This window comes from Pelobates fuscus, chromosome 1 (genome assembly GCF_036172605.1).
Source record: "Pelobates fuscus isolate aPelFus1 chromosome 1, aPelFus1.pri, whole genome shotgun sequence".
Taxonomy (NCBI): Eukaryota; Metazoa; Chordata; class Amphibia; order Anura; family Pelobatidae; genus Pelobates; species Pelobates fuscus.
This window is the reverse complement of record NC_086317.1, coordinates 3307993-3322594: the sequence shown is the minus strand read 5'-3', so window position 1 is coordinate 3322594 and position 14602 is coordinate 3307993. Positions and strand designations below refer to the sequence as shown.

The following is a 14602-nucleotide window of genomic DNA, read 5'->3' as shown; positions in this document are numbered from 1 at the left end:
TGTCCACCAGGTGGGAGACCTGCATAAATACAGGGGCAGGTAGCCCTCAATAAACAGACCACTGCTTGACCCTCAACACGGAGCCTTGTCTCGTTCTTGGGGAGATTCACTGTATGCTGATAGAGACTGATTGCCAGGAGTGTAAGCCGCTTGGGAGCTTTTCCTGTTCGTCTGCTAGCAGCTATTCGTGAGGTTCCAGTTCGGGAGTTTGGAGTGCTACCTTATTCCCTTGTATGCAGTTCGGGAGTTTGGTGCATTCACTTATATCCAATTCGTGAGTTTTGGTGATTCTACAGTAGCTGTGCCTGTCTGTGAAAAGGGGATATTGCCTAAACGATTTTAAGCCCTTGTCTGCTGAAACGGTCCGTAACATTACCTCCCACACATCTCCTCCCCTTAGCTTAACAGTTAACATAATTATAAAGTACATACTTTTCCCCAATTCCTGGATGTACCCTGCAACGGATCACCTTCCGTTAATGGATGCTTCCTAGCTTGCGCCGAGGACCACAAGCACCGCACTGGACACCACAACCACCGCAGACTCCACAACCGCCGTAGCTTAACTTGAGCCGCGTCATCTTCCGTCCACCCTGGAATCAGCCTCTGTCCTCCAGGACCGTGTGGGGAAGACCTCTCCTCCAGAAGAGCGTATCAGGAACAAGAGCTAAGTAATTAAAGCTCAAGGGAGTATGCAGAGCATAGCAATCCCCAGTGTGATATAGCTGTCCCCTCCAATCACGAGACAAGACTACGTATTGAGGGTCAAGAAGATCTCTGGTTTTATGCAATTCTCCCCTGCAAGGGAGACGCCCACATACAATTATACATTACCCAATCACACAATGGTTACATCCCACAGATTCCCTCCCCTTAGCCTGAGAGGTAACCCAATTATACGTACAGTTTAAACATACTTTTTACCCAACTTTCATAACTCTAAAACCATACATCCAATATTAATAAAAGTCACATATTATTAATCAGCACATTCCAAATACAAACATACCCAAAAATGATTTCAATCCGTTTGTAACGAAAATATACCCCAGCTCGCAGGATTCAACTCGACAAAAGACAACAGAGAGGAGAGATACGTCTACCAGACCTCAGAATGGCCGGACTCGACGTATCTTAGAGGAGACAGAGTCAGGATCTATCCGAGGTCAAGGGCACAAAGAGACAGCGTAAACTAGGACTAGCCGGGGTCTGGTACACAGTAAACAGCAAGCCGGCAAACAGAACAGATAAGGATAAAGAGAGAACGTAGTCAGAAACAAAGCCAAGGTCAATACGAAGGAACACAACTGAACACAACAAGCGCTAAAGGGAACTGCAACAGAAACCACGATAGGGCAATGACTAAGGGAAAAAGGTGAGCATAAGTACCTTCTAAATTAATTTGATTGGCTCCTGTCATATCCACACCCCAAAAGGTAAGTGTATGGGGAGTGTGGCATGACAGGGGCCAATGGGAGCCTTTTTCCAATTTAGGCTCCCACTGTTTCTTTAAGAGCGCACCCGAGACCCGCGGCGCGCTCTTAGATTCAGTCGGGATACGTGACCGCTTCTCGCGGTCACTACCCGCCTTCTTGTTGCAGCCGTCGGATGAGCCGCGCGCAGCTCGAAGAGAGGACCGTGGCCGGCCCGTGGATAAGGTAAGTAACGCTACAGTACCCCCCCCCCCCCCCCCCGAGGACACGCCCTCCGGGCGGGTAGGACCAGGTCTGGCAGGAAAACGAGAATGGAAAGAACGCACAAGGCGGGGAGCGTGAACAGCTTCAGCAGAAATCCAACTGCGCTCCTCAGGCCCATAGCCCTTCCAATGTACCAAGTACTGAAGTCGACCCCTAAGGAAACGAGAGTCAAGAACAGCAGAAACTTCGGATTCCTCATGCCCCTCCACAGAGACAGGAGGGGGTGGAGGAGTATGCCAGGTATAGCGGTTGCGTACGTAAGGCTTAAACAATGAGGTGTGAAAGACATTAGGAATACGCAGATTCTTAGGAAGACCCAAGGCATATGAAACAGGATTAACCTTATGTAGAATAAGATAAGGACCAATGAAGCGGGGAGCCAATTTCATAGAAGGCACCCGGAGGCGAATATTCCGTGTGGAAAGCAAAACCCTGTCCCCCACAACATAAGAAGGAGCCGCTCTGCGATGCTTGTCAGCCTGAGCCTTCTGGCGAGCAGCGGAATCCACCAAAGAACGCTGAACCTGCTCCCAAGTATTACGCAGACCAGCCAAATGCTCATCCAGAACTGGCATGCCCTGTGAGGAGAATGCAGCTGGAAGAACAACGGGATGCTGGCCATAGACAACGTAAAAAGGGCTTTTGCCGGAAGAAACATGAGTGGCGTAATTCCGCAAACTCAGCCCAAGGAAGAAGGTCAGACCAATTGTTCTGATGGTGGGACACAAAACAACGAAGGTACTGGTCCAGAGACTGGTTGGCTCGTTCTGCAGCTCCATTAGACTGGGGATGGTAAGCGGCAGAAAATGAGAGAGAAATACCCATTTCTGAACAAAAGGCTTTCCAGAACCTGGAAATAAATTGGCTACCCCTATCGGATACAATCGATACGGGAATACCATGTAACCGGAATACCTCTCTAGCGAAGATAAGAGCTAGTTCCCTGGATGTGGGCAACTTGTGAAGAGGCACAAAGTAAGCCATTTTGGAAAACCGATCTACTATCAACAGGATAACTGTGTAACCATTCGAAGGGGGTAATTCAACAATAAAATCCATGGATAGGTTAGACCAAGGTCTCTCGGGAACGGGTAATGGATGCAGAAGCCCACAAGGGACTCTACGAGAAGATTTCATACAGGCACAAGTAGTACAAGCACCTATATAGTCAGTGACATCCTTGCGTAAGGAATCCCACCAAAAATACAGAGAAACAGCTGACATCGTTTTGGAAATACCAGGATGTCCAGCAGTCTTAGTATCATGATATAACGACAGAATATCCCGTCTCTCGGGAACATCAACGAACAATTTATCAAGAGGCCTCTTGCTAGGTGCCATGCTTTGTTTTGCCTGTATGGCCTGCAAGAGGGATGAAGAAATATGGGACAAAATAGTAGTAGCTATTATCCTGTCTGGGGCAATGACAGGAGTAACATCAATCTCCTCTTTGTCAGCAGTTTCGAACTGCCTGGACAGAGCGTCTGCTTTAATGTTACGATCACCTGGTCTATAGGTGATAATATAATTGAAACGGGACAAAAACAGTGACCACCTAGCCTGCCTAGAGGATAATCTTTTAGCTTCACCAAGGTAGGATAGGTTCTTGTGATCCGTAAAAATGAGGATAGGATCCTTAGTTCCTTCTAACAAGTGTCTCCATTCTTTAAGAGCTAAGATAATAGCAAGGAGTTTCGAAAAGAAGCCACAAGGATGCAATGGCTTTTCAGGCAACTCTCTTTGGGACAAAACAGCACCTACCCCGATATCAGAAGCATCAGGGCCGGCCTTAGGGGTGTGCGACCTGTGCGGCCGCACAGGGCGCCATGGTGCAGGGGGCGCCCTGCGGCCGCATAGCTCACACGGCATGTCTGTTAGCCGCAATGCTAACAAGGCATTTGCCTTGGGCGGCATTTTCCAGGGGGCGGCAAAAAAAGCCGCCCCCAAATGCCCAAGGCAAATGTCTTGTTAGCATTGCGGCTAACAGACATGCCGGGCTGCTGGGCTGCTGGGCTGGCGGGCGGCTGGCGAGGGAGCACTTCCTCTGAGCTGTTTGTTCAGCTCCCTCGCCGGCCGCAGAGTGAGGCTGGGAGGCGGAGCCGGAATATGACGTCATATTCCGGCTCCCAGCCTCACTCTGCGGCCGGCGAGGGAGCTGAACAAACAGCTCAGAGGAAGTGCTCCCTCGCCAGCCGCCCGCCAGCCCAGCAGCCCAGCAGCCACTGGACCACTAGGGAGGAAGTGACCCCCCCCCCCCCAGCATTCCCAAAGGTAAGGAGGCTGGTGGGGCGTCTAAATAAATTTAAAAAAATGTGTTAATGTGGGTGAGTGTGTGTGTCTGTTAGTGTGTGTGTGTGTGTGTGTGTATGTTAGTCTGTGTCTGTGTCTGTTAGTGTGTGTGTGTGTATGTTAGTGTGTGTCTGTGTCTGTTAGTGTGTGTGTGTGTGTGTATGTTAGTGTGTGTCTGTGTATGTTAGTGTGTGTCTGTTAGTGTGTGTGTGTGTGTGTGTATGTTAGTGTGTGTCTGTGTATGTTAGTGTGTGTCTGTTAGTGTGTGTGTGTGTGTATGTTAGTGTGTGTCTGTATGTTAGTGTGTGTCTGTTAGTGTGTGTGTGTGTCTGTTAGTGTGTGTGTGTGTCTGTTAGTGTGTGTGTGTGTCTGTTAGTGTGTGTGTGTGAGTGTGTTTGTCTGTTAGTGTGTGTGTGGCTGTCTGCCTGTGTGTGTGTGACTGTTTGCCTATGTTTGTGTGTGTGTGTGTGTGTGTGTGTGACTGTCTGCGCGTGTGTGACTGTTTGCGTGCGTGTGTGTGTGACTGTCTGCCAGTGTGTGTGTGTGTCTGTCTGTCTGTGTGTGACTGTGTGTGTGTGACTGTGTGTGTGTGGCTGTCTGACAGTGTGTGTTTGACTGTTTGTCTGTGTGTGTTTGACTGTTTGTGTGTGTGGCTGTCTGCCTGTGTTTTTGTGTGTGGCTGTGTGTGTGGCTGTCTGCCTGTGTGTGTGTTTGTGTGTGACTGCCTATGTGTGACTGTCTGGGCAGACTAGATGGGCCGAATGGTTCTTATCTGCCGTCACATTCTATGTCTGTGTGTGTGTTTGTGTGTGGCTGTCTGTGTATGACTGCCTGAGTGTGTTTGTGTGTGTGTGTGTGTATGGCTGTCTGCCTGCTTGTGTGTGTGTGTGTGTGACAGGGTGTGTGGGAAGGGGTAAGGAGTGGGGGAGGGGGGGGCGCTGTGAAGATTTTTTTGCACAGGGAGCCCAAATGCCTAAGGCCGGCCCTGAGAAGCATCAACTTCAGGAATATAAGGCAGTGAGGGGATAGGATGCTGTAAAATAGGTGCAGAGGCGAATGTAGTTTTAAGAAATTCAAAAGCCTGAAGTGCTTCGGGAGACCAGACACGAGTATTACCACCCTTTTTTGTCATACGTGTGGTAGGCGCTACAATAGAAGAAAAACCCTTAATAAAGCGTCTATAATAGTTAGAGAAACCAAGAAAACGCTGAATGGCTTTCAAACCTAGTGGTAGAGGCCACTCTATGACAGCAGAAAGCTTCTGGGGATCCATAACCTTTAGCGGAAATCAAGTACCCCAAAAACTGGACTTCGGATTGGTCAAATAGACATTTTTCCAGTTTACAATAAAGACCATTAGCAAGAAGGGTCTTCAGGACCGTTGTAACATGTCTGTGATGAGTGTGTAAATCTGTAGAATATATTAATATGTCGTCCAAGTACACGATTACAAATGTGTGAATAAAGTCTCTTAAGACGTCATTAATGAATTCTTGAAATACTGCTGGGGCATTACATAGACCAAATGGCATAACAGTATACTCGTAATGACCGGATCTAGTGTTGAATGCCGTCTTCTATTCGTGGCCTTTCTTAATACGTATTAAATTGTATGCACCTCTAAGGTCCAATTTAGTGAATACAGTAGCATGTTTCAGCCTGTCAAACAATTCCGTGATTAAAGGTATAGGGTATGCATTTTTGATAGTGGTTTTATTTAGACCTCTATAATCGATACACGGTCTTAAATCACCTTCTCTCTTTGATACAAAGAAGAACCCCGCTCCAGCCGGAGAAGAGGATCTCCTAATGAACCCCTTTTCTAGTGATTCCTTAATCACTTATTCCTTAGTGATTCTTGAGAAACAAGTACTGAGGAGGTATAACAGTAGACAAAGGAGGAGTAGTAGGAACATTAATAGTATTTAACCCCTTAAGGACCAACCTTCTGGAATAAAATGGAATCATGACATGTCACACATGTCATGTGTCCTTAAGGGGTTAAAGGGGTGACTTTAATCATACAAGATTCTAGGCAGGCTTTGCTCCATGATTTTAATTGTCCCGACTCCCAGTCGAAAATGGGATTGTGAGAACATAACCATGGGTACCCTAACACGATATGAGAAGAGGGAGAGGTGATAACCTGGAACTGAACAGTCTCAAAGTGTAAATCCCCTGTGTACATGAATAATGGTACAGTTTCAACGGTAACGACTGGAGTACTTAAAGGTCTACCATCTATGGCCTCAATGGCCAAGGGTATCTCCCAATCTCTCTGATGGGAATGTTGTGTTTCGTAACAAAACCAGAGTCTATGAAGTTCTCAGCAGCCCCGGAATCAACCAAGGCTAGTATGCTTTCAGCTATACATCTCTCTCCCATATGAAGAGAAACAGGGAGAAGCAAACGGTTAGGAGGCAATTTAGGAGACTTAGAAATCACACCCAAGGCCAGTCCCCTATAAGGTCCTAGGTGCGAGAGTTTTCCGGAAGCAAAGGACATTCATTTACCATATGGTCTCTCCTACCACAGTATAGGCAGAGTCCGTCCCTTCTTCTATGCAATTTTTCAGTATCAGAGAGTTTGGCAACCCCTAATTGCATGGGTTCCTCCTCAGATACTTTAACACTCTCAGGTTTATCATTTCTGGGGTTAATAGGTGTAACAAAACGTCTATTCCTGATCTTAGTATAGAGCCTGTCACGAATCCTATTATCTATATCAATAAGGTAATCAATAAGGTCCTCTAATGCAATAGGAAGCTCCCTAGCTGCTACCTCATCCAATATAGTGTCAGATAAACCTTCCATGAACGCAGTAGTTAACCCATTATTGGTCCAATCTACCTGTGAAGCAAGGGTACGAAACTGAATAGCATAGTCAGCCACAGACCTAAAACCCTGTTTAATTCTCATTAATGCTCTTGCGGCATTCTTTGACCTTTTCGTTGTGTCAAAAGTTCTACGAAAAGCCGTAAGAAAACTATTGAAATTATGCACCATAGCTCCATTGGCCTCCCAAATAGGATTTGCCCACTCAAGTGCTTTGTCAGTAAGTTGATGCATCAAAAACCCCACTTTAGACCTATCAGTGGGAAAGGAACGTGGATACATCTCAAAGTGGAATTCTATTTGATTAATGAAACCTCTGCATGTCTTAGCTTCCCTTCCATACCTGGGAGGGGGTGTTAAATGGGGTGAAGTATTAGGCAAATTGATTACTTCGGGAAGAAGAGGTGTAGGAGGGTTAGGTGCGGTTGCAGGAATAGTTCTAGACAAGAGCGTCTGGAGAGCCTGAGCTATCTGATCCATACGGTGATCCTACTCTACAAACCTTGCCTCATGAGAAGCCATTTGCTGAGCCAAATCTGCGGGGTCCATGGCCCTAACGTAATGTAACGAAAATATACCCCAACTCGCAGGATTCAACTCGACAAAAGACAACAGAGAGGAGAGATACGTCTACCGGACCTTAGAATGTACGGACTCGACATATCTTAGAGGAGACAGAGTCAGGAATGATCCGAGGTCAAGGGCACAAAGAGACAGTGTAAACTAGGACTAGCCAGGGTCTGGTACACAGTAAACAGCAAGCCGGCAAACAGAACAGATAAGGATAAAGAGAGAACGTAGTCAGAAACAAAGCCAAGGTCAATACGAAGGAACATAACTGAACACAACAAGCGCTAAAGGGAACTGCAACAGAAACCACGATAGGGCAATGACTAAGGGAAAAAGGTGAGCATAAGTACCTTCTAAATTAATTTGATTGGCTCCTGTCATATCCACACCCCAAAAGGTAAGTGTATGGGGAGTGTGGCATGACAGGGGCCAGTGGGAGCCTTTTTCCAATTTAGGCTCCCACTGTTTCTTTAAGAGCGCGCTCGAGACCTGTGGCGCGCTCTTAGATTCAGGCGGGACACGTGACCGCTTCTCGCGGTCACTGCCCGCCTTCTTGTTGCAGCCGTCGGATGAGCCGCAGGATCGCGCGCGGCTCGAAGAGAGGACCGCGGCTTGCCCCTGGATAAGGTAAGTAACGGTACACCGTTCAGCCGTTCGGGAGATAGGTATAAGTCCTTTATGACCGACCGCAAGCACATTTTCGTGCCCAAAACAGTTCCATGGATTTGGGCTGTGCGGTCGGTCTATTTTGCACCGCGAAAAGTCCCATTCGAAAGAGCGTTCAAATCTTTGAACGGGACTTAGTCTCCAGCCGCGGTGTCGAAGAAGGTATGGGTCAGCGGTGTTCGTGCAATTGGGTAGCCGCAAACAGTTCCATAGATTTGGCTGCACACACCGCTGACCGCGTTTGAATACGTTAAAATGGCCGTCGCCACGTGTTCGTTTGTCGAATGGCGGCCACTTCGGCACTTCGACGACTTCGGCAAAATCCACTATGCCCAAATGTAATTCCTAAAGGGCAATACATTCCAGGGCCATAGTCGCAGGGCAGGATGCTAGCGATCAGTCCTCTCCAATGCCCAGTGGCAAAGGGCAGTTTGTCACATACCCCAAATATGGTAGGTACACTTTTACATGTGGTATCCCCTGGTAGCCCTGATCTGGGTGAGGAACATATCCAAAAATCACCCAGATCAGACCAGGGGATCGGGAGTTATGAGGAAGCAAAGATTTGACCGACTGCATGGGTAAAGTAGCCGAAAATAGTTCCATGAGATCTGGCCCTGCGGTCGATCTCTGTTCGTGAATCAAAAGTCCCGAGAGGCTATGCCATCCATGGTTAGGTTTGTAGTCGGATGAATCCCCTAGTTCGTGGGATTCATCCTACCGAACAACGGGCCGTTCGTGCGTTTCAATCGGCACTTTCTGAAGTCCTGAACGTCTTAGCGGTGTTTGGTTAGTCGAGTGTCCGTTTTGAGTTCCAGATACTCGACAACCAAACACCGCTGTTCGCGGGTTTAAGATGGCCGCCGCCACGTGTTCGGCTGCCGAATTGGGGGCCACCAGGGAATACAGCAGAGTGTTCGTGCGTTTAAACCAAGGGAATGGAACTTGCATACAGGGAGGTAAATTACAGCCACACTTCACATCAGGATGGTCCGGTGTTCGATAGATTAAGTTCGTATACCGAATGCAGGGAGACAGTACAGTGTTAGGTGAACAATCAAACGAATGCTTCATATACAGGAACAAAGTACCGAAAGCATTTTACAACCCACAGTCTTGCAGACAGCTCAATGTTCTTTGCTGCATAACTTATATAGTCTGAAGTCTTTGCAATATTCTTTTATATGACCCTGGCTGGTTCTTAAAGGCCCAGTAGTGCCCTACCAAAAATCCCATTAAGCCCAGCCATATTGTTTAAAGGGTCCCATCTTCCCGGGACCATAATCACTGGGCAGGTGGCGAGCAAGCAGCCCCCTCCAGGAAACCAGGGCAGACTCTTGTACAGGGGCTAGTCCGCTACACTGTGTTCTATGATTCAATGTATAGACAAAGCTGTATATATACTGTGTTCTATGATTCAATGTATAGTCAGCATTGTATCTGTACTGTTTTCTTGACTGGTTATATATTAGGTGTTTGGTTACATGTTATACAGTAAATCTTGGCTGGATTAACGTTCATTGTGTTGTGTTCGCTATGTTATAACTCTGTTTTCTGTAAAATTATATCATATGATATTATGTGCACATAACGCTGTGTCTCTCATTTCTACCCCAGCTAGTAACGTACTGGGAGAAGACTTTTCACATCGACCTATTTCGACCTCAAATCGGTGTCGTCAATGTCACTGACGTAAGTACCTCATGGAATATGTTGCTTTTTGATGGTTCAGAACATTTAGAAAACAATGGTAAATTAGTAAGCGATACAAAACCAGAGCAGAACAGCATGTGGCTTAACCCCTTAAGGACACATGACGTGTGTGACATGTCATGATTCCCTTTTATTTCAGAAGTTTGGTCCTTAAGGGGTTAATGGGATTCAGACAGGTGATATAGTCACGGCTAAAGTAATCAAAAGCAGAATACTAAACTTTGAGCTGAGTTCCAACTTCCGGGTAACCCCTTAAGTCAGTTAATTGCATTTCTTTCTTTAAAAGTAATCAACTACAGATATCATAATTAGACACTTTATTTAACAATGCACCTTTGGATTCATTATGGGGCTAAAAATTGAGCTATCTCCATGAAGACTAATCACCCACCATTTCTAATTAGTTAAATATGGCATTTTGTTATACCAGACTCTGAATTGACAGAAGGCTACCATAAAATATAACACTAGCTGGACCCTGTCATTGTTTTTTAAATTGTGACATGTTGCCTTTTAGCCTTATGTTTTTGACGTATGATAACATTTAGATTCCCATCCCAAGATAGATGGAATTATGTGGAATGATTGGGATATTATACATCGTTCACCCCGGAGCTCACACATTCAATCCATGTTCTTCTCTTTAAGGCTGATAGTGTGTGGATGGACATAAAGGATGCCGAGGACCTTCCCACTCCCAGTGCGCTGGAGCAATGGATTGAAGATGTGTTGGCTGGGAAAGTTAATACCGAAGATGATGATGATGATGAGGAGGACAACGATGATGACGACGAGAATAATGACGACGACGAGGAGGATGATGACGACGATGACGACGATTAATCACATAGTTACATGTTTTACATAATATTCAAACATTTTCAAGGATTATCACTTGTTAAATATAGCATTATTGTTACATGATTTATCCTGTGTGTTATAGTCCAGAACTCACATACACATATGTAATAGACAAAGTCTTTACTACCCCAGTCAGCTTGCCTGACCACAGATCCCCAGACAGAAGAGCATAAGGGAAGGTTTGTTATGATCAGTATTTATACTTTAGCAGTTATTATGTAAGATCTGAATCCTGAAATGTCAGTCTATTTTTCAAATAAATGCTGTGAAACCCAAAGTTACATATTGCCAATGGGCAAGGTGTTTTACTGAAGCAACGCCAGTTATTAGCAGGAGATCAGTATTGTACCCAGAGTTTACTTCTTGTTTGAGTGTTTGGTCATCAAAAATGGCCAGACAACTGTAACGGACCGTTTCGCTCACAAGAGGATAAAAAACGTTTAGGCGATAATCCCCTTCCAGATAGACAAGCAGCTACTGCAATCACCAATCTCCCGAACTGCAAACTGCACGAATTCACCAACTGTCGAACAAGAGACACACGAACACTGGAAGCAGACGAACAGGAAAAGCCCTATGAACAGCTTACACTCCTGGCAATCGGCATACAATCAAATTCCCCCCCAAGAATGAGACGACACTTCACTTTGAGGGTTAAGCAGGAACTGACTGTCCTGGCACATACAGTCTCTTTTATTCCCAATCCACAACCACAGTACAGCCCACAGGGTATTACAGAACAACCAATCAATCCGTACAATACACACAGACACTCCCACACAAAATCCTCCCCTCTGCCTGTGATATGATTACTGAACACAATGGGTAATCTCATTATCACAGGCAGAGGAATACAGTTTTTACACAATATTTATAACTTCTAAAATATACATGTCACATTTTCATAAGCAGCATACTCCAAATACAAACATATGTCAAAATCATCCAAATAGGTCCATTGGTTCAAAAGATAGATTGAAGTCCTTTGTGACCAAATGAAGCATGGCTTTTCTGCCCAAAACCAGTTCCACAGAGTCTTCTATCCTGGAGATAATTGAGAAGTAATCCAATTATCTCCAAGGACAGAGGCAAAACTCCATTAGCCACATGGCAGACAAAGGACAATAAAAGACATAAAAATACAATAAAATACACAAGGTTACATTTATTACATAAAATACAGACATTCTACCTATGCCCAGATAGCTTAGATCTGAGCGCACATTATTACCAAATGGCGCTCAGATCACATACCTACAGTTCAATCGTCATGGAGCCAAAGTCTTTCATACAGTCTTTCAGTATACGGCTGGGCTCCATGGCATAGCTATCTGGGGTAGCATGGCTTTAACAGTCCGCAGAAAGGCACAAACCAGCCTTTCTGCAGGGAAAAAGAACAGGGGCCATAGTCTAAAGGCAAGAGGCGGGCAAGCAGCCCCCTCCAAGGACACGTGGCGAGGTCGGTTTCGCCACATTTCTCCCCTTTACCACCCAGACTAACAGGGTATCTGATCTCCTGTCGGTCAGTGCCCTGGTTAGTCTAGCAACCCACCCACAGAACACAATCAGCAGTACAGCCCACCCACAATAAAGAGTTACTGCACCTGGGTAAACGTGCAGCCAGTTTTTGTCCAGGGGCTCCATCACGGCTTTGTGGGGTACAGGTACTTTGGATCTGTGGGTTGCTGAGTGGGCAGAGACCAGCGGTACTCTGCCCTGATGCCAGCACTTCAGCTGGAGTAGTCGGGTTGGAGACCAGCTGTGAAGAGGGGGTAGTAGGCTCTTCTCCCTGGACCCAGTATTTCTGCTGGAGGGCACGACAGGCCTTCTGCTGGGGGGGGGGGCGAGACTGACTGCCTCATCTGGGAGAATAGGGTCTCCCCTTTGGGAAATAAGCTGCCGCTGGGAAGAGGTGGTCACCGACTTCTCTCCCTGGAACCCGTTCAGCCGCTGGGCAGAGGGGGTAGCAGCAGGGATGTATTTACCACAAGGCAAACAAGGCATTTGCCTAAGGCGGCACTTTCAGGGGGGAGCGCCAAAAAAACGTCACCCCAAGCTCCCAGACAAATGCCTTGTTTGCCTCATGTTCTGTGGCTATCCAGCTTACTGTGAGTGAGTGTAGCTGTCAGTGTGTGTCTGTGAGTGAGTGAAAGTGTGTGTCTTTCATGAGAATGGGTGTGCCTGTGAGTGTGTGTCAGTGTGTGTATGTCATTTTATGCGTATCTGAGAGTGTGTGCCTGCCAGTGAAAGTGTGTGCCAATGACTGTGTATCTGTCAGTGAGTGTATATCAGTGCATGTATCAATGAGGGCATGTGTCTGTCAGTCAAAAAAAGCTGGCCTTGACACGAATTGGGGGGAGATTTAGATTTTGGGGGTGCCCGAATTTAGTCGTCCCTAGGGCAGCACAAATCCAAAATACACCACTGGGTAGCAGGTTCCTCTCCCAAACACTCTCTCTGCTGGTGAAGGGGGGGACCGACTGTCTCCCCTTTCAATATTTTGTCCTGCGGCTGGGGTGCGAGACCAACTGTCTCTGCTCCCTGCAGGACACTCTGCCGCTGGGGAGGAAGGACGGCACCTTCAGCTCTCTGCAGGACACTCTGCTGCTGGGGAGGAAGGACGGCACCTTCAGCTCTCTGCAGGACACTCTGCTGCTGGGGAGGAAGGACGCGCAACATCCGCTCCCTGTAATACACACTGCCGCTGGGGAGGAAGGACGGTACCTTTAGCTCCCTGGGATACACACTGCCGCTGGGGAGGAAGGACAGCACCTTTAGCTCCCTGGGATACACACTGCCGCTGGGGAGGAAGGATTGCACCTTCAGCTCCCTGTAACACACACTGCCGCTGGGGAGGAAGGACAGCACCTTTTGCTCCCTGGGATACACACTGCTGCTGGGGAGGAAGGACGGCACCTTCAGCTCCCTGGGGTACACACTGCAGCTGGGGAGGAAGGACGGCACCTTCAGCTCCCTGGGGTACACACTGCCACTGGGGAGGAAGGACGGCACCTTCAGCTCCCTGTAACTCCTTTTTGGCCAAATCTGCTAGGAATTGCAGGTACTCTCCTACTAGTTTCCTGGCTCTCTCCGGGGGGTTGGGTCCATAGACAGACAGCACCTCATTAACCTCTCTGTCAAACTCCTCCTGAGTGTAGTCAGACGCCATGCTTGCTCTGCTGAAGTTGGTTCCTTTTGTAGATAGGGTCGCTGTACGGGTACTAACGTTGTCCTCAATTTGTGAATCTAGGGAATGGTGTTACCTTGTAGCTGTCCTTCTGGGCTGTGGGAATGATCCCACCGCTTGCCACCAATTGTAACGGACCGTTTTGCTCACAAGAGGATAAAAGCGTTTAGGCGATAATTCCCTACCAGATAGACAAGCAGCTACTGCAATCACCAATCTCCCGAACTGCAAACTGCACGAATTCACCAACTGTCGAACAAGAGACACACGAACACTGGAAGCAGACGAACAGGAAAAGCCCTATGAACAGCTTACACTCCTGGCAATCGGCATACAATCAAATTCCCCCCCAAGAATGAGACGACACTTCACTGTGAGGGTTAAGCAGGAACTGACTGTCCTGGCACATACAGTCTCTTTTATTCCCAATCCACAACCACAGTATAGCCCACAGGGTATTACAGAACAACCAATCAATCCATACAATACACATAGACACTCCCACACAAAATCCTCCCCTCTGCCTGTGATATGATTACTGAACACAATGGGTAATCTCATTATCACAGGCAGAGGAATACAGTTTTTACACAATATTTATAACTTCTAAAATATACATGTCACAAACATAAAACACACATTTTCATAAGCAGCATACTCCAAATACAAACATATGTCAAAATCATCCAAATTGGTCCATTGGTTCAAAAGATAGATCGAAGTCCTTTGTGACCAAATGAAGCATGGCTTTTCTGCACAAAACCAGTTCCACAGAGTCTTCTATC

The 14602-nt window shown here is 46.8% G+C and overlaps 1 protein-coding gene across 1 annotated transcript in view; it reads left to right on the top strand.

Moving 5' to 3' along the window:
- CASQ2 (calsequestrin 2) overlaps positions 1 to 10910 on the top strand; it is a 104408-nt gene extending 93498 nt beyond the window's left edge. The window contains exons 10-11 of the mRNA XM_063445811.1: positions 9674 to 9748; positions 10418 to 10910. Of these exons, the coding sequence (XP_063301881.1) occupies positions 9674 to 9748; positions 10418 to 10612 (270 nt within the window). The 3' untranslated portion in view covers positions 10613 to 10910. The remainder of the gene's footprint in view (positions 1 to 9673; positions 9749 to 10417) is intronic.
- The last annotated feature ends 3692 nt before the right edge of the window (positions 10911 to 14602 follow it).